We start from the raw sequence: 19,837 nt of genomic DNA on the forward strand, positions 1-19,837 counted from the left end.
CTACCAATCAGTAAACTTATTAGAAACTAAAGTGTGTGATTGTGTTCAAATGAAGAAATTAAAATACACAAGAGTTACAGACTTTAGAGTGTGGCCATGGTTTTAGCCATCACAGGCTACTTTATTTCATATGTGCAATATCTCTAAACATCTCAAAATATCCTGTCAGAGTGACACTCAAAAACTAGTCCATGCATTTATTATTTCTAGACTGGACTACTGTAATTTGCTATTATCAGGATGTCCTAAAACCTCCCCGAGAAGCCTGCAGGTAATCCAAAATGCTGCAGCAAGAGTACTGACAGGGCTTAGTTGTTGTTCCTTGAGTATTTAAAAGTAGAATGGGAGGCAGAGCCTTGAGTTTTCAGGTCCCTCTTCTGTGGAACCAGCTTCCAGTTGGGATTGGTGAGGCAGACACTATCTCTACTTTTAAGATTAGGCTTAAAACTTTCCCTTTTACTAAAACATATAGTTAGTGCTGGACCAGGTGACCCTGAATTCTCCCTTATTTATGCTGCAATAGGTGTAGGCTGCTGGGGGATTCCCATGATGCATCGAGTATTTCTTCCTCAGTCAGCTTTCTCACTCACTATGTGTTAATAGACCTCTCTGCATTCAATCATACTTGTTATTAATCTCTGTCTGTCTTCCACAGCATGTCTTTTCTCCTGTTTTCCTTCTCTCACCCCAACCGGCTGTGGCAGATGGCCCCGCCCCTCCCTGAACCTGGTTCTGCCGGAGATTTCTTCCTGTTAAAAGCGAGATTTTCCTTCCCATTGTCACCAAAGGGATTGTTGGGTTTTGTATGTATTATTGCAGGGCAGGGGGTCCACTACCGCCATGATCCAATCTGGAGCCCCTAACCCTAAGGGTACATCTTTCACCATCTTACAATGCTGGGATTGCAGCCATTCCCCAACTCTCTGTGAATGGTACTCATGGAATTTGATCAGTGGCTGTTGATCAATGGTCATAATTTGCATATTAATGATGAAGAAACTGACCTTACAGCCCATTGTTCCTTCAGTGGGCTGTTTTCCGTCATTGTGCAAATGTACTGTTTACTAGGTTGGGGAAACCTGCAGTCAGCTGAGACTGAAGAAGTCACTTGGAACACTGAAAGCGCCACGTCCAGATGAACAGAATCAATTATTTTGGTACAAACAATTCACCACAAAAAAGACTCAATATTCAGGAAAATTCAGAAGTGCTTTAAACTGTGCAGTAAATATGTATGACAAACTCAAAACAATGTAACTTAAAACATACTGCAAAACACTGCTGGCTCTCATTTCAGTGGGAGAAATTTTCATGGACATGTGCAGCTAGAATTTTACTTTGGAGGAAATGGGGTCAATGCAATTCTTAAGCATGTGTGCAAATGTCCGATGGATGGATGGACCTTTATTAATCCCTCGGGTGGGTTCCTCCGGGAAATTCAGTTTCCAGTAGCACAGCACCGGCAGAAGTTGCATGTTACAGATACACTAAGGGAGATGAGAGTAAGGATACAGCACACAGCCCCACTCCACTGACGACCTGCTGTTGGCCAACACCCTCAACGACTTTTACTGCTGGTTTGATGAGACATCAAGCAGCCTTGACACCTTCCCCAACAATAGAGACACTTTGGTCCATCATCCCCCCACCTCCCCACTCCCACCAGCACAGAGCCATCACCACCATCAAAGACTTCACCCACAGGAGCCCCCTCCTCCCTCCACAGCTATGAGGATTTCACACCACCTTCTCCCACTACAACCCTTCATATTCATGAAGCAGATGTGAGGAAGCAGTTTAACCCTTTAGACCTACCACAGAACCAAGTCCGCCTGAGCTTATCTTTATATTTTTACATGTTGTAGTGCCATTTTGGGAGTATTTCAAGTTGCTATACATCAATACAACCATTATATCCCAAATTTTAATCATATGTATGCATTAAGTCATCAGTAACTACATAAATGGCAAAAGTGGTATTTTTACACAAATTTCTAGTTAAAGAAATTTCAGAGGTTCATCCCTCAAAATTGTAAATGTAAAAAAGTTGCATAAAACAGTTTCCAAATTAATTTTGAGTGTCTTCATAGTTTTATTTTTGAGATACACCAATTTGTATATACTGCAGCCACCAACTTTGAAATTCTCATTTACATGACTTATTTAAACATTCTCCTCTTGAATGCAAAATTCTTAAAATTTTATCCTTTTAAGAGTAAATAAATCTGAAAGCTGTTCCATCCTAAAAGAGTACAACAATGTGTAGTTTATGATGTTCTAAAGGTTTCAGCAGCTTTTTGAATTTGTCACATGTGTGGAAAATTAAGAGTGAGCCTTCATATCGTACTGTGAGTGATGCTCGTCAGCACACAAACCCAGAGTTTCTCTACAGGAACACAGAGAGAGTTATTCCCTGTACTGTAAGGACACATTCAGCATTGTGCAGTAAATCCAGATCATCCCAGTTAAATGATTACATGGATGTGAGTGTGATCGTCAGAGCAGCACTGATCAGTGTCAGGTTATAATGTCCAAGGTGTACACAAACACTAAGTTTGAGTGTGTGCAGTGAGACTTCAGTCAAAGCATTTAACTGGGGTGTGAAAAAATGAGCTGAACTCTACAGCTTGTTGTGGTCCCCTGTGGCTTTAGGTGCTGACATGCCTCCCATCTGTCCTCCAGCATTTTCATTTACAGCCATAAAATATCTCCACATGTTGCTCCTCTTTCTCACTCTCTGCAGTCCAAATGCGTTTTCTGTGTGTAGCTGAGTCATGTGACGGCACAGTAACAAATCCCAGCAGGGCAGAAAGAAGGGGGCGGAGCAAAGTGAGTCTGCCGCATAAGAAGAGGTGTTCACACAGACAGAGCTGCTTTTTCATCCACAGAGAGTAAATAGTGAACCTCCAGGAGAAAAACAAACCAAAGTATCGATCATAAACCACTACCAACGTCTGGATCGATATCTGCATCGATCTGCCCACCCTTGTCTCCTGGATCGTAGCTGAGATCAGTGTGAACCACGTGGGTCTCTGCTCCCTGATCTGTTTCCTGTGTTTGGAAAGAGTTCCAGCTTCATCACGGAGTTTCTCTCGGTTTGTGGGCTCATCTAAAGGTAAGCACCGAGCTAACTTCAACACTAGATTTACTAACCCTGTGCAAATTTGCAGAAATCCCTTGAACCCAACACCTACTAGAATTACTGACTTTTTTTATTTTCTGGTGCAAGTCCCGAGGTGTTAATCACCCATGCTGAGATTTGTACAGGTCATATGCTCGATTCTCCTCCTGCTTTTGTTGTACAAACCACCCATTGTCTTTGAGGCCTGGCACATTTGCTTTTGCACACACATACAAACGCTGCAAATCTGTGTTTATTTGACAGTGTAAGACAAAAGCAGCAAAAATAAAAACTGTACCAAGAGTACAGTCTTAAAGGCTCACTATACAAACAATCTGGAGACATAAATATGGACACGTGTATTGAAAAATATTGATGTATATATTAGGGCTGCCACGATTAGTCAACTAGTCACGATTACGTCAACAATCAAAATCGTCAACGACTAATTTAATAGTCGACACGTGGTTTGAAGCTTTTTAAGATCCCAAAAGACGCAGAAATAAGCAGTAGGATTTAAGATTGTAATAACGGACTGAAACAGAAGATGGCAGCACTGCATGTACAATGATGCCAGCTGCTGTTAAACCCCGAAGAAGAAGAAGCAGTTTCCGGTATCTAGCTGTGTCCAAATTGATGATATATATATATATATATATATATATATATATATATGTATGTATGTTGAAACGGGTGGGGTAGGGGAGGTTATTTATCTTCTTGTGACAGAAGCCAGTTTGTCTCGTTCACTACAAAGAATCGACTCTTAGAGCAAACTTGTTCATGAACTTCACATCACTACCAGCCTCGGGTTTAAAACTAGTGTTAATGGAGGGAGTTTAAAGGTTCAGTTTGTTTCACGACTGCATTTCACACTGTCCCGATCCTTTTATTTGAGTTTGAGAAAAAACAACCAACATTCCAGAGAAGTCCAGTCAAACAATGATTTATTGATTACACGTACGCAGGAGAGGTTTGCAGCGTCACTCACTTACAGAGATCTCAACTAGGAAGTACACATCACACTACTTTTGTATATTAAAGTCCAGCCTCACAATACGTAAGCAGATATCATAATATGCATCATTTACAGTTATAAACAGTTAGACACATTTCCTTTTTTAACTCTCTTGACTTCTATAACACTTAAAAACTGTCCTCACCGTCTCACACTGTGTTTCCTGCTGTTTTTTCTCCTCGTACACGTCTCTGAAACATCCGGAGTACATCCTGTGCTAATCTCACTGAGCAGACGTACAGGCACTTTGCAGGCCAAATGTCTCTCACCTTTGCCCTAGAAACAAGTCTAATATTTATCTGTGTCTGTAAGCGTGTTTGCATTGACCCTCAAAAGACTGAATGCCAACTCTCATGAGCACATTTGCAATGTGTGTATGAAAATGAGTATAACTACTTATTTAATAAAAGCTCACAAAATACCACTAATAAAAGGCCGGTTAGAATAATGTATTTCCCACAACTCACTGCCTCTGTTTGTATCTCTGTCACTGCAGGACCAACGTGGACCGAGAAGTCAGCGCTCTCAGGAGGCCGACAAATTCGTTGAAGAAAGAAGTGGAAGAAAAAAATACAACTGTGACGAGTTTGGGAAAGATTTTACTGTGAAAGCTTCCCTAAAAATGCATCAGGTCATCCACACCGGAGAGAGACCGTTCAGCTGTGATGAGTGTGGGAAGTCTTTTACCCACTCTGGAAACTTAAAAACACACAAACTCATCCACACTGGAGAGAGACCGTTCAGCTGTGGAGACTGTGGAAAGTCTTTTACCAAGTCTGTAAGCTTAAAAAGACACCAACTCATCCACACTGGAGAGAGACCATTCAGCTGTGACGAGTGTGGAAAGTCTTTCACGCAGTCTGGACACTTAAAAACACACCAACTCATCCACACTGGAGAGAGACCGTTCAGCTGTGGAGACTGTGGAAAGTCTTTTACCGAGTCTGGAAGCTTAAAAAAACACCAACTCATCCACACTGGAAAGAGACCATTCAGCTGTGACGAGTGTGGAAAGTCTTTTACTGAGTCTCGAAGCTTAAAAACACACCAACTCATCCACACTGGAGAGAGACCATTCAGCTGTGACGAGTGTGGAAAGTCTTTTACCACGTCTGGAAACTTAAAAAAACACCAACTCATCCACAGTGGAGAGAGACCATTCAGCTGTGACGAGTGTGGAAAGTCTTTTACCGAGTCTGGACACTTAAAAACACACCAACTCATCCACAGTGGAGAGAGACCATTCAGCTGTGACGAGTGTGGAAAGTCTTTTACGCACATTTCAAACTTAAAATCACATCAACTCATCCACACTGGAGTTAAAGCGTACACCTGTGATCAGTGTGGCAGAGCTTTTACTCACAGTAACAGCTTACAGAGTCATCTAGTTACCCACTCTGGAATTAAGGCATACAGCTGTGACATTTGTGGAAAAACTTTCAGTCACATAAAGAGCCGAAATACACACCTACGCATTCACACTGGACATGATGTGTACTGCTGTGATCAGTGTGGCAAACAGTTTGCTACAAACACAGAGTTACAACGTCACATGTTTACCCACACTGAGGAACGACCTTATAAATGTGACCTGTGTGAGAAGACTTTTAAATCTCCATATTACCTGAAAGCCCACCAACAGATCCACACCAGAAAGACTCTACAAGTGCAGTTACTGTGAGTGATAGGTTTGTAGCTTAACCCGATTCGCTGGAACGTTGAAGACAATGTAATTACACAGCAAAGCAAGACACGAGTAGGCAAAGTTCTTTATGTTTCACGTGCACGGGAGAGAACTGGACAGGCGCCGTTCCTTCGCTTGACCCCAGTTGCTCTCGTCCGCTCCCCCGTAACACTGCTCTTTTATTGTGGTTCCATGAATATGCATAGGGTCATTAACATATAACAGCTTACATAGGTATGCATGTGAACAAAGAATACCCTGTGTGTGTGTGTGTGTGTGTGTGTGTGTGTGTGTGTGTGTGTGTGGTCATAAAATGACTTCCTAACCCTGCTGGCCTGAAAGTCCAGCAGTTCATCTAAACAAAATGCACTTAGACTAAAACAGGCATAGATACGTTTATCCTACCATGAAACAATAAGACAAGGTACGACCTCTCCCATGCTCCCAGGATGTGGGAGTGCTCTGGAATGCACACAACGTGTGTCTGCAGACTACTAAGGATCAACCTTCTATTAATCTACAACTAATTATAAAACTCTAAGCATATATGAGTAGATATTTCTAAGCATAAATGACAATCAACAATACAAAACCTAACATTCCCTCCTTTTTGGCAGTTATGCTAGAAAAGTACCCAGTTATGAATACCTCATGTCTGACAGTGTCAATGCAACCATTTTTATACTCAGCATATGTCAATCACTCTAAATTACTGTAACGCACACAGTTTGACAAATGTATTAGCAGTTATCCAAGTTCTCATTGATCTCATTCAATGGTAAACTGCATCCTACAAGCAAACAAATGAATTGTGAATGGTCAAAAGAGAAATTAACATTTTCACACTCCAGCTTGGTGGTGCTCCTCCACAAGACATGTAAATCACCCGTCTCTCTGCAGAGTGGTTTAAGTTCTGCAGGGCGTCATAAATGTCCCTTCCAGTTGTTCCCATCACTGTCCATAGGACCAGAGTCAAAATGTATGTAGAATAGACATTCAAACATACCAGTTGAGTTTGTTGTTTGTCAACGTGGGTCTCAGCTATCTTGAAAGCTGCAGACCTCTTCAGCACTCTAGTTTTATGGCCTCTGCCAACCCCCATCACCTCACTTCAGGCCTCCTTGTCCCGTGGGGGATATTTATGACTCCTCCATTGTCCATTCATCCCTGCGGGAAAAACCCTCTGTGAAAAGGGTGCTGGATCCAGTTGTCTTACTTCTGTTATGATCCCAGCACTCTTCAGTGTGCCATCGTATGCACAGTATAGTGACACAGCATTAGGTGATGTTCATAGGAAACTGCTGTCATCACGACCATAGCTTCTGGTTCCTGTGCTTTTCACAGAATCATGATACCATCCTTGGACTCCGCCTGCGCTGTCGATTAGAGCTTGGCACGCTCCCCTTATCCATCTGTCGTCCACAATCTCCTCTGTTGGCCTCTGGAAAGACCCCTTGGCCCAGCTCTCATTCCAACGCAGCTTCGTGGTCCTTGCTGTGGCTCCAAAGTCTGATCTCATGATGGGCCCAAACAGCTCGACCTTTGACCCCAACCACTGCCTGGACTGTCAGCTATGCCTGGAATGGGTTGCTTCTCACTGGGCCTCAGAAGATTCCTTTCAGCAATACTTTAACTGCTGCACCTGTATTTCCTTGCTAGAAGGAAAAACTTCTATCTGGAAAGCATGTCAATCATCATCAAACCACATTCTTTAGTTCAGTGAGCTCCATCTATGGACCATCAAAGCCTCATCTGAACATGGATGCACCACTTGCATAGGTTTAATACCTGTAAATGAACCGTTAATCACACAAATCACTGCAAAAATCATAAAAACATAGTTTAGAAAACATAAAAAAAGATAGTTTCATGTAACTCTGTAATTCTGGACCCCTCCTCTTGACGCATGGACACTCCCATGAGTCAACTCATCAAACCTAGATTCCTGTCTGAAAGAAAAAAGTTAGCTAGATCATGTCCCAGGCAACATCAGGGCGTCTCCCACTCTGGAGCAGCACCACCCCGGACCTATAACCCTGCAATAAAAGATGTTAGTGTGTTTTGCATATTAGGTGTGCTTAAAAACTGGCTCTGTCTGGAGCCTGCATACACACCATCATAGCCTGGAAAACAAGATCTAGAAGGACAATCAACCTTCACGCTTATAAAAAATTGTATAACAAGAGTAATAAAGCATTCAGCATCAACAGGACAAGTATCACGTGCAGGTTTTCTCAAATCAGTAAACTGCAATTATTGGCATAATTTGCCTCAGACATGGATCATCCCATGTACTCAGTTAACATTAATGTAATCGGTGACTTCCCTTAAGCAAAGTCACTCCACTTAGCTATCACTAGGAGCTCAGTAGTGGCCAGCTAATGAGCCCCATATTAAACTATTCCATAAACAATGCATCTCTCATTTGCTTTCTCACGTTACTTGTCCGTCTCTGCTGAATCCTCTACATGCACTCTTAGAAAAACAAACATTAGCAACACACATGGACAATCCTGGAGGTCAGGCACAAATTGACAGTGTCCAGAGGTGCTGTAAAAAGACCATAAAGTTAGCCATTTATATCTGTGGACAGAAGTGACACTAGTTTCAACACAGGAAATGTTTCACATGTTATTCACATCGTCAAAGTAACCTTCCCATTTCCCCAACAACACAGTGTAACTGCATCACCAACTCATAACCTGCAAACACAGTTTTCTTCAGACAACCCAGAAATCCTGTAGTAGGAAAACATCAACCAGCTATCCTGGTATAAATCACATGATCAACTCACATGAAGAACTGTAATGCTGTAGAAATGTTAGCACTGCGCAGGTGTACACACACTTTCTCACAGTTACCTCTGTGAGCAACACAAGGTAGTTAATAACAAACCCATGGTGAATTCACAGACACAGAGAATTTTAAACTAAAACGTTAAATTTGCAGAGTTCACATAGTCATGTGACCCAAGTTTCCTCCTGTGGTCTCCTTCTGCTCCTGCAATAGAGACACACACAGAGATGCACCCACACATTTGTCAGGTGGGGGTTAACTTCACACAATGGTGTTAAGTCAGTCAGTCTCGTCAGCTTTTGTCAGCTGTTGTCAATCAGTCAGTTGTTCCTCTTTCACTCATTCATTCATTCATCCATTCTTTGCTAAAAGTGGAACCCATCGATGCATTCAGTTTCCACACTCAGCAAAATGACGTCATTTCAAAAAGAAAAGAATTTAGACTGGATTTTCTCGCTGAATCCTTTTGGACAGGAACTTATTTTCTAATTGTCCCAGATAAGTGACTTTCTCCTGAGCCCATTTTAATGTGGAGAAACTCACTTGCAACAATTTTCTCGATGTATAGCGTTTCTGTTCTAATCGTGCAGATCTGCTCAAACAGAGATCATCAAACAAAACTTTCAGTGCACTGTGAAAGTATCAAAATAAAAAGGCCTCGTTCAGTCATGACACACACTCCTCATCTCAGGAGGGTAAATCATACCATTAGCATGGTTTATCGTACCATCATACTAATTGCCAGGCTCAACTTCACAACAAAAGAAAAATCATCAGCTAGATTAAGTCAAAACCAACCCAACCATTAGCCGCACAACACACAACATAACCCTAATGTCTCATTAGCTATGAATTTAATCTGTACTTTTTACTCATTTAGGCCAAAGATCTCATTTAGTTTTCCTTTTTTTTCCCCGTCATCATAAAACATGTGACATGTTGTCATGCATTTCACAAAAGAAGTTTGTTCCTATGTATTCAGAGTTAGGTATCTGGGTGCAGGATTCACTCACACATCACAACAGGAAACTCAGTGTTTTAGAGTCTCCACACTAATAAACTCCAACACATCCCATTCACTCATGCTAGAATTCAATCACCTTTCATTAATCTAAGAACGATCAACGAATTTGCATATCAGCTATTAACCCACTAAGATGACAGGACATCAGAAATGCATGTTCAAAATATTATCACAAAAATAGAATTTCCCTCATACAGTAAAATATTTTGTGCTGCATCAGTCAGGCAGAAAGCATCTCCCATTTACTATATTAACAACTAAATTTATTGTCTGATCACTGGTTGGTCAAACCAGAATCTTTTTTCCCACAAAAATTAAACTGTTGTCCTGCAACCTAGAGAGTTAATTGTCAGCATTGGATAAATTCAGCATTTGTTAACAAGCGTCTGTTAAATTGACACTATTTTAACACGGGTGAGAGATAACAAGCTGATTTTCTTTGCATGTATGTTTGTTATTAGGCAGGTTTAATCAATGTGTCTGTGGAGCTATATCTCCAGCAGGGCATGTTCTTAAAACTGCCTTTCCTACACACTTCTCTGCTATTATTTGATCATTTTTAACTAACGTGCTATGAGTCCACTGGTCTTTGCATCACACGAGGTGACTTGGACAAGATGATAAACAGACTCACATGCTCAAGATGCTGTCTAATCTTCATGAGCTCTCTTTTGTTTGTGTTAGTAGGGTTAATGCATGTTCTGCTTGTGTGTGTGATTTTGTATATGTTTCTTTTTGCAGTGTTTCAGACTCTTTCACAGTTTTCCAACGTAAGCAGTCAGTGTTCTTTTCCCCAGATTTTCTAACCAAATTTTTGATTTCCCACATTAAACAACAGCATTCCTCTGTGTTCTTACCCACTGCTCTCACTCTGTTGTCCTCTCCCACTTCAGCAGTCCAATAGCCGGCAGTTCTTCTTCAGCGTTGTCCTGTATTCTTCACTGTCTCTTTTTGCCATTTTCTCCAAAGGTGGCAAATGTCAACTTCCAACAGTCTCCTCAGTTCTTTTCACGAGCACAGTGAATTTGCAGCTAGTTGCAAACACAGTGCCATTCATCAATCAGTCAGGATGGTGGTTTGCTCTTCTTCTCCACTGCTGTTTGTCCACACTGCTGCTGCTTGCTGGGTCTCTTTGCTCAGGACTTTGCTGCTGTCTCTTTATCTGCCATATTATTGCTCTTGGAGCTGCATTCCTTGTCTTCAGGGAGGAGTGAGAGCTCACTTGTGAGGTTGAGGGACACATGGCGCTGTAAATAAATTAGCCAAAAACTTGGCCTGATTGTTTCCAATGATCTTAAACTATAACTTTATTCCGACCGCTGCATGTGGAAAATTGGTCCAGGTCTGTTTTAATCTGAAAGTGACAAACTAAGACATTTTCATTATTATCATCACTGCTTAACTGACACACAGAACTCTCCTTTCTTAAAAGCAGAAAATGAGATTGTAGTGGTTCTTGGCTAATAAACACAAAAACTTTTTCCTATGATTTTTCATCTACAATGTAGATTCTGTCTCTTTTTACTCTTTTTTTTCTTTACACTAGCTGGTGACCTGCAGAATCACCGCTCTCACAATTTGTGACAATCACATTTACACAACGCACACACACACTGCGACGTCAGGCACATTCACACTCACTTTTTTTCATCTGCATAAATAAATCATATGGCTGATGACATGTGCCATGGTGATCCATAAGTATGATCACAAGTTTATTTAATTATTTTTCAACCCAACAAAACAAATAAACAAGAACATGATGCTAATGCTATGAACACTCTACACACATGAATCAAGATGCAGGAAAACTGCTGCGCATCTGAAAGAAGAAGCTGAACTCACGGATACGCTACATACTCGAGTTATCATAGTTCTCTTCCCCTTTCTTTGATGAGTTCTCAGCCAGCTCCTGATCTGATAATGTGTAGCTTGCTCATCAGCTCAGAAGAGACCGCAACACAACCTCACACAGTGGTTGTGTGCTTTGCCCACAGTGGCAAAGACTTGCAATTCAGCTTCTCCATCATGTAGTTTTCAGCCGCTTCATACAGGGTTCAGCTTATTAGTTGTTTTCATAAGTGTGCTCTATATCTCAACAATGGCTCATATTAGGATGACAGTTTTCAAACAGGTCAAGTGCCTCTATGCACGTAATTAGGTAAAATATTTATCTATTTTACTTCATCTCATATGTCATTGTACTGAAGTTGAGCAACCCCAAGCTTAATGCAGATTACTTTTAACACTCATCCACCTCAATCAAATCTGTGGTCTGGAGCACGGCTGTTGTTGATCAGGGCAAGCTAAAAAAATAAAAATAATCTAAACATGTGTGTGTATTGGCAGTTTTGATTGGTACTAATCATTTATTACAGGTGGGGTTACTCAGGCTTGCGCTTAGGACACTCTTTCGCATAGTGACCCCTTTCTCTACATGCATAGCATTTCTCCTTCCTTCTGTCGTGTTCCCACCTAAATCCCCGCGAGCCTTCACCTCTCTTATTTCTGCCCCTAGTCAGCCCTCTTCCAGTCTGTCCCTGGAAAATGATTTTATCTGCTAGGGAAGCAGCGACTGCAGAGTTTTGTGACTTCTTCTGTGTTTCTTTAATTCCTTCCTGTGCACAGCGGGTGCAGTTAATGCATGTGAAGGACCGGTCAGAGTTATGATTAACATTTTGCTTCCTAATGAAATCAGCAATGGGTAGGTGAAAGCCATTCACCAGAGCATAGCTTAACTGCTGCTGATGTGGGCTGGCCTTCTCTGCACGCTCTTCAAGGCTGCCGTGTTTTCTGAAAACTTCCAACATTTGAGATTCTCCCGCGACCAGTTTACGCTCATGACAGTTATGAGAATATAAATACCTCACACTGCTAGGAGTAAATTCTTGCAAAAATGTGTTGTCTCCCTGTGAGGCAGTCTTACTTGCTCGGGAACCCATGATAACAACAACCGTGTCACAGACCATGCCTGCTCCGCAGCATTCACACAACAACACAAAATAGGCCTACTCCGGACTGACACCCGACCACTCGGGACACCAACCCAGTTCTGGGACCCTAACCCCGTTCTGGGACCCTAACCCCGTTCTGGGACACTAGCCCAGTCGCGCGATAAAGCCCAATGAAGGGACGCTCGGGACACAAACCCAGGGCGATTTCAAAACCGGACACTCACCGGACGCTTGGGTCCTTGGGCGATTTTACCAAAACCTCTCTTTCGGGACCCTAACCCAATTGTGGGACACTAACCCAATGTTTCGCAATTATAGAGTCACTCTTTCAACTTACTCGGCGTTGCTTAGCGTGTAATATCGGCCTCGGATCCCGCCGATCGTCATTCGTCGAGGAGAGAAAACAGACAGCTAATCCACAGGCCCGATGACAAATTCTCACGGCTTGCTGACGTCAGGGTTCTCTCCTCGGTGAATGCCGACTCCAGGGCTCCGGCGTCGAAGGACCAATTAATGATAGGTTTGTAGCTTAACCCGATTCGCTGGAACGTTGAAGACAATGTAATTACACAGCAAAGCAAGACACGAGTAGGCAAAGTTCTTTATGTTTCACGTGCACGGGAGAGAACTGGACAGGCGCCGTTCCTTCGCTTGACCCCAGTTGCTCTCGTCCGCTCCCCCGTAACACTGCTCTTTTATTGTGGTTCCATGAATATGCATAGGGTCATTAACATATAACAGCTTACATAGGTATGCATGTGAACAAAGAATACCCTGTGTGTGTGTGTGTGTGTGTGTGTGTGTGTGTGGTCATAAAATGACTTCCTAACCCTGCTGGCCTGAAAGTCCAGCAGTTCATCTAAACAAAATGCACTTAGACTAAAACAGGCATAGATACGTTTATCCTACCATGAAACAATAAGACAAGGTACGACCTCTCCCATGCTCCCAGGATGTGGGTGTGAAAGCCAGAGTGCTCTGGAATGCACACAACGTGTGTCTGCAGACTACTAAGGATCAACCTTCTATTAATCTACAACTAATTATAAAACTCTAAGCATATATGAGTAGATATTTCCAAGCATAAATGACAATCAACAATACAAAACCTAACAGTGAGGTATGTACTTTTATTTTTATCTTGTCATTTTTATCTTGTCAGCCCGACTGTTTGAAACAACTCTGCTCATCAAATTCTGTTAGCATGTTAGCAATTCTACTGCATGGAAAAACACCTCTGAATGATTATTCAGACTCTAATCACAGGTTTTTAGGGATAGTGTTTGAGAATTGTATTACTGTTATTGTAGCATTAAACTAGTATTAGTTTAATGCTTTTACTCTTATCGTTTTTATAGCACATTAAGTTGAGCTTAGTGTGATAATGTAAACAGTAAAATGTAATTGGACTTTGGCAGAGATGCTCTTTATTTCAGGCGATGTTCAGGATGAAAATGTTGAAGGACTGACTTACACTGTGTTTGTGTCTTTGTTTAGAAGCAGAGCGACACAGATGGATCCAGTTCTCAACCCTGTCATCGCTGTGGGAAAGACTTTTTTTGTGACCTTTGTGGAAAAACTTTCAGTCATCGAAGGACTTCAACGTAATACATCAACGTAAACACACTGGAGACAAAATGAACTACTGTAAAGAATGTGGGAGAGGCTTCACCACTTCAAAGGACTTCAAACAACATGAACTCCTTCACAGTGGCGTTAAAAAGCATGTCTGCGATCAGTGTGGGTCATCCTTCATCAGTGCAAGTCAGCTTGAAAAGCATAAACGAGTCCACACATGAGAGAAACCATACAAGTGCAGACACTGTGACAAAACCTTTTTACAATCATGTGATCATACTAAGCATGAACGCAGACACATGAAAGAGAACTTCATCTGTGAAAGAGTTTGAGTAATCTCAGTTCATACTCCACTCACAAACGATTCCATGTTACGAATAACCTGTTACATCTTGATTCCCACTTTTAAGTAAATCTTGTAAACAGTACATTTGCATAACGACTGAAACCGGCCCAATGAATGAACAATGGGCTGTGAGGTCAATTTCTTGATCATTAATAAGCAAATTCTTATGACCATTGATGAACAACCACTGGTCAATGGCCATGAGTACCATTCACAGAGTAAAAATTTGCATAATGATTATGAAGTAACTGTTTTACTGTTACCAATGTTCAAAAACATTTACTAAATTATCTCCTCTGTGCAAACATAAGCCTAATCATGCAGGACTAAAATCATTGCCATCTCTGGATCACAGTGAATCTGCAGAGACAGAAAGATCCTCTTCTGGTTTCAGGGTCAGACTTAAACCCTTGAGATCAGGCTCCACAGAGTTCAGGTGGAGTCTTCTGTAAAGATCTGATTAGGCACCTATGAATGAAAATGTACCTCTCGTTACATTTTAAGCTTTCTAAACTGTTCTACTGTAGTGTTTGTGTTGAGTGGTTAGCTTTGTTCCAGCAGTTTGATTAAGAAATCTGTTTCCTTTTTTTTTTTTTTTAACCTTTCCCTTTTGGTTCTTTTGCCATCAGAATTATTGTCTAAAGGCGAAGAAAGATGCCCAACGGATTTACTTTACCAAATTGACCATCCCAGCCTTGCAGTAATGGTCCATTTGATTCACCTTTTATTGTTTATTTTATTTTCACTTGCTGAATACGGGACAGACTTGACTGGGGGAAAGAAAGGGGAGAAAGAAAGAGGGAAAGAAAAAAAACTGAGAGGGACGGGGAAAAAGGGCAAAAAACAAAAACCAACAGAATAAGCAGACAAAAAATACATATATCGATCACCTGGATCACCTGTTGAGAAAGAAAAAAGAAAACAAGCAGAAGAAAACGAGAGTAATAAACAACATCACAATGATATATGGGAATATGACAGTAAATACTAAATATTAAACATTATTGTGTAAGATCGACAGCGCACAGTGTGCTTTGAGGTAGGAGCCAAAAAGGGTGTAGTTTGTGTGTGTGATCACCTGTGTGTACACCTGTGAGCATGAACGCGCCTGTTTTTAAAAGGTTCCTTCATGTAATGATCTGCTAGAGGGTGTGGGGGGCCACTGCCCCGTCCTCCAGGGCATGAAGCAGGTATGGAGGAGATTGAAACTCCAGACATCCAGAGGCCCCCAGAACACAAGAGACCAAGGAAGACCAACAGAGGGGCAGCCGCGCCACTATCCCAGAAAGAGCTGAGGAGAGTCCCAGATGAGGGGTCACTCAGCAGCCGCGGAGCAGAAGCCAGGGGGGGTTGCAGTGACGTGCCCGTGAGCTCCGCCGGCAGCCAGCTGCGCCTGAGTGACCGAGCCCCGGGCCGAGAGGCCGAGGGCACCCCATCCCCGAAGTGGCCCGAGCGAGCCCCAGGCTCCAGGCCCCAATAAACAGCCACCAAGGAGTGAGCCGGTGTGTACCTGGGCACCCATCCCCGGACACAAAGAACCACCAACGCACCGATGTCTGAGGGCGTCCGCCACTGGCAGGGGAAGTGGTGGGGGGAGATAGGCCTCCAAACCTTGGAGGGCCTGAGATGTCCCCAGAGAGGTGGCGTCTGATACCCAACCTGACATATAGACACAGACATACAGGCACACACAGATACAAACAGCCATTCCCACCCTCATGCTCTCATAAGCAATTACTCCACACTCAACCAACGTGGAGACAGACATAAAGAGACGCTGTACACACAATCATACTCCCCAAGCGTACTCTAAGAACCGGGTCTAGGTACCCTTGCCCCTGGAGGGGAAAACTGCACCCAGACCCAGGTGGTGTTACCCTTTTCCCTGCGGTGGGGAGAAGCAGACCGCCCCGACTCCGCAGCAGCAGGGAGGCCCCACATTCCAGACCCCAGTCGGACGGCCAACCTCCTCCTAGCCCCCCCACTCCAGCAGGCCGCAGAGAACAGGGGTGTAGGAAGACTCCAAACCTCCCTCCACCCGCTCATATGTAGTGTTGATGTATGTGTGTTCTAAGGTGCATTTAAAACCCAGGAGGGCATGGAGCTACCTGCCAGAGCAGCAGGTAAGCGTATAGCCCCTCCTGCTAGCCCTCAATGTCTACGTGTATTTAAAATTGAGAGGTGGGCAACGACGCCAGGGGTGAGGTGTACACCCTGATGGTCTTCTGGATGACGTGTAGCGTGCCCACCCCCAAGATCCTATATGTATGTGTAATGAGAGTGTGAGTAATGTGAATGTCTAAGTTGTGAGATAAAATTGAGGCAGAGGCAGCCAGAAGGGGACGGGGGGGGGGGGGGGGGGGGGGGGGGGGGGATGCCTCCTCTGCACCCTGGTGACATACACCTACCCCAAGGCCCTGCATGTGTGGGTGATTGTGGTGGAGCGGGAAGAGGGAGGCAGCTGGAGATGGGGAGGGAAGGAAGGGAGGGGCAAGTGACCCCTCCCTGGGGCCAGCTCCCCTGCTGACTCCAGTAGGCACCCCCATACTCTGCAACCCGCCAGGGAAAGGGGGGCAGCGCCGCCCGGCCCCACAGAGCCCGGGACAGTCCACCTGACCCCACCACAGAGAAAACTGCACCCACCCCATCATCCACTCATCTTCCAGACTACACAAGACAATAGACGCCCAGGCTGAGATCTACCTCCACCTCTCCTGTATCTCCCCCTTCTGCAGAGAGAGTTCCTGAAGAGAGGAAAGCTCCTGCAAGATGTGACAACCTCCCCCACCAGTTGAAGAGCCCCCCAGGTGGCTCGGTGCACCGGCGGCACCCTGCGCCAGAGCCGGGCCCCCATACACCCACCCGCCCACAACCTCGGCAACACACCAACCAGGACCCGAGCTCCCGAGGCCCGGCCAGGGCCCCAGCCCAGAGACGGAGCGCCCCCAGAACCTCACGCCCGTCCCGGACCCACCCAGGGGCAGCCAGGCTACCAGGTCAGTAACCCACGTCCGTCAGCACAGACCCTCCCCTAGCCCCGCTGCACGCAGCCACGAGGAAACCGTGACCTTAGAGCCAACAGAGCCCCTAATTGGCCATGACCGCTACCCCGGGTTGAGCCCCCCAAGGAAGATGCTCCTGGGGAACCCCCCGACGCCCGAAGCCTGTCCCTACCCCCACACCAATCACAACAGTGAAGGTGGGACCAAACTATGACCCCCCACCCACACTAGGTGATGGAGCTGATCAAAGGAGCCCAGAGCAATTGATCTGATGTGGTGGCAGAGGCTGTATCAAGACTAATGTAATCTAATAGATAATTTCTATATTGGTTTGAATTAAGATTATTTTTATTTTTCCAGTTCATGAGGACTGTTTTCTTGGTTATGCATAGGGCAGTGAAAACCATATGGGCTATATTCTTTTCCGTAGTGACATTATCTAAGCTGCCCAACAAACATACTAAAGGCGAAGTTGGAATGTTACATTTCAGACACTTTGATAAGTCTTCACATATCTCACGCCAAAACTTCTGAACTGGTGGACAGAGCCAAAGAGCGTGGATATAATTGTCCGGTGAATTGGTTTGGCAGTGTGAGCAGTTGTTGGTAGACGTAAAGCCCATCTTGAACATCCGATGACCTGTATAGTGCACTCTATGTAGTATTTTGTATTGAATTAATTGAAGACTGGGATTTCTAATTAGATGAAAGGTTTTTAAGCAAATCTGAGACCAGAAGTTTTGGTCTAAGTTAACTGATAAATCCGCTTCCCATTTTGCAATAGGAAGTGATATTAATTCATCTGTTTTAGAAAGCATTCTGTATATTTTGGATAGTAATTTGGGGGTTTTAAGAGTAAGAAATTGAACCACACTTGGTGGTGTTTGTAGTTCAACTTGACCCAGTTTAAATTTCTTTTTTATTATGGATTTAATTTGTTGATATTCTAAAAATCTTTTCTTGTTGATCCCATATTGTGTAACTAGTCTGTCAAATGAAATAAATTCTGTTCCTTCTAGTATATGTTCTAAATATTTGATTCCTTTACCCCTCCAATCTGGAAAGTTTATCATATTATTGTTTTGTAATATGTCAGGGTTGTTCCAGATAGGTGTACGTTTGCATGGGATTAATGAAGACTGTCAACTTCAGAAACTCCCACCATGCTGTCAGAGAGGAGCTGATGTTGATGCTTTTGAAGCATTCATGTCGTTGGATGTTTGAGCTGATAAATGGTAGATCTGAAATCTCTAGATTATTGCAAAGTGCTTGTTCTACATCTAGCCAAGGTTCATCTAAGAGGGTATGTTTTAGCCATCCTGAGATAAACTGAAGCCTGTTGGCTAAGAAGTAGTGCTGAAAGTTAGGTAGTTCCAATCCTCCTTTATCCTTGGTCTTTTGTAGTGTTTTTAAGCTTATACGTGGGGGATTATTTTTCCAAAGGAATTTGAACATATATGAATCTAGAGATCTGAACCAATCTTGCGGCGGTTTAGTTGGGATCATTGAGAATAAATAATTTATTTTTGGTAATACCATAATTTTTATAGCGGCAACCCTTCCCATGAGTGATATGGGTAGACATTTCCACCTAGCCAGATCACCTTCTACTTTCTTTAAAAGTGGGATATGGTTTAACTTAGTTAGATCTGCAAGCTTGGGAGAAACATTAATACCTAAATATTTTATATTTCCCGATTGCAGTGGAGTAGAAGAGGAATTATGGAAGGAGCAATTAATCGGAAGGACTGTAGATTTTGACCAGTTAATTGAGTAATCTGATATTCTTGCAAAAGAGTTTATCAGTTCAATCACCCCAGAGATATTGGTTTGTGAATTTTGGAGAAAGAGTAACACATCATCCGCATAAAGGCTGATTTTATGTTCCACGTTCTTGCATTTTATGCCCTTAATTACTGAATTCTGTCTAATTGCTGCTGCTAGTGGTTCGATAAAAATTGCAAACAGTGAAGGGGAGAGTGGGCATCCCTGCCTGGTGCCCCTCAGGAGACAGAAGCTGGAGGATGTCTGGTCATTTGTTCTGACACAAGCTGTTGGGGATTTATATAATATTTTTAACCAGCTGATGAAAGAAGATCCAAAACCAAATTTGTGTAAAGTTGCAAATAGAAATTTCCAGTTAACTCTGTCAAACGCTTTTTCTGCATCTAAAGAAAATATTGTAGTTTCAAGGTTTTTACTGTATGAGTAGTCTATCAAATTAAGTAATCTACGTGTATTAGTTGATGAGTGCCTACCTTTTATGAAACCAGTTTGGTCAGGATGAATTAAGAGGGGGGTTATTTTCTCTAGT

At 43.1% G+C, this 19,837-nt stretch overlaps 1 protein-coding gene across 1 annotated transcript; it reads left to right on the plus strand.

Moving 5' to 3' along the window:
* Nucleotides 1–4,704: 4,704 nt before the first annotated feature.
* Nucleotides 4,705–5,820, plus strand: LOC134634916 (gastrula zinc finger protein XlCGF7.1-like). The gene is made up of 2 exons (XM_063484377.2): nt 4,705–5,521; nt 5,606–5,820. The coding sequence occupies exons 1-2, from the start codon at nt 4,762–4,764 to the stop codon at nt 5,818–5,820; spliced, it is 975 nt and encodes a 324-aa protein (XP_063340447.2). The 5' UTR covers nt 4,705–4,761.
* The last annotated feature ends 14,017 nt before the right edge of the window (nt 5,821–19,837 follow it).

The sequence above is a fragment of the Pelmatolapia mariae genome, linkage group LG9, assembly GCF_036321145.2.
Source record: "Pelmatolapia mariae isolate MD_Pm_ZW linkage group LG9, Pm_UMD_F_2, whole genome shotgun sequence".
In the NCBI taxonomy this organism is placed as follows: domain Eukaryota; kingdom Metazoa; phylum Chordata; class Actinopteri; order Cichliformes; family Cichlidae; genus Pelmatolapia; species Pelmatolapia mariae.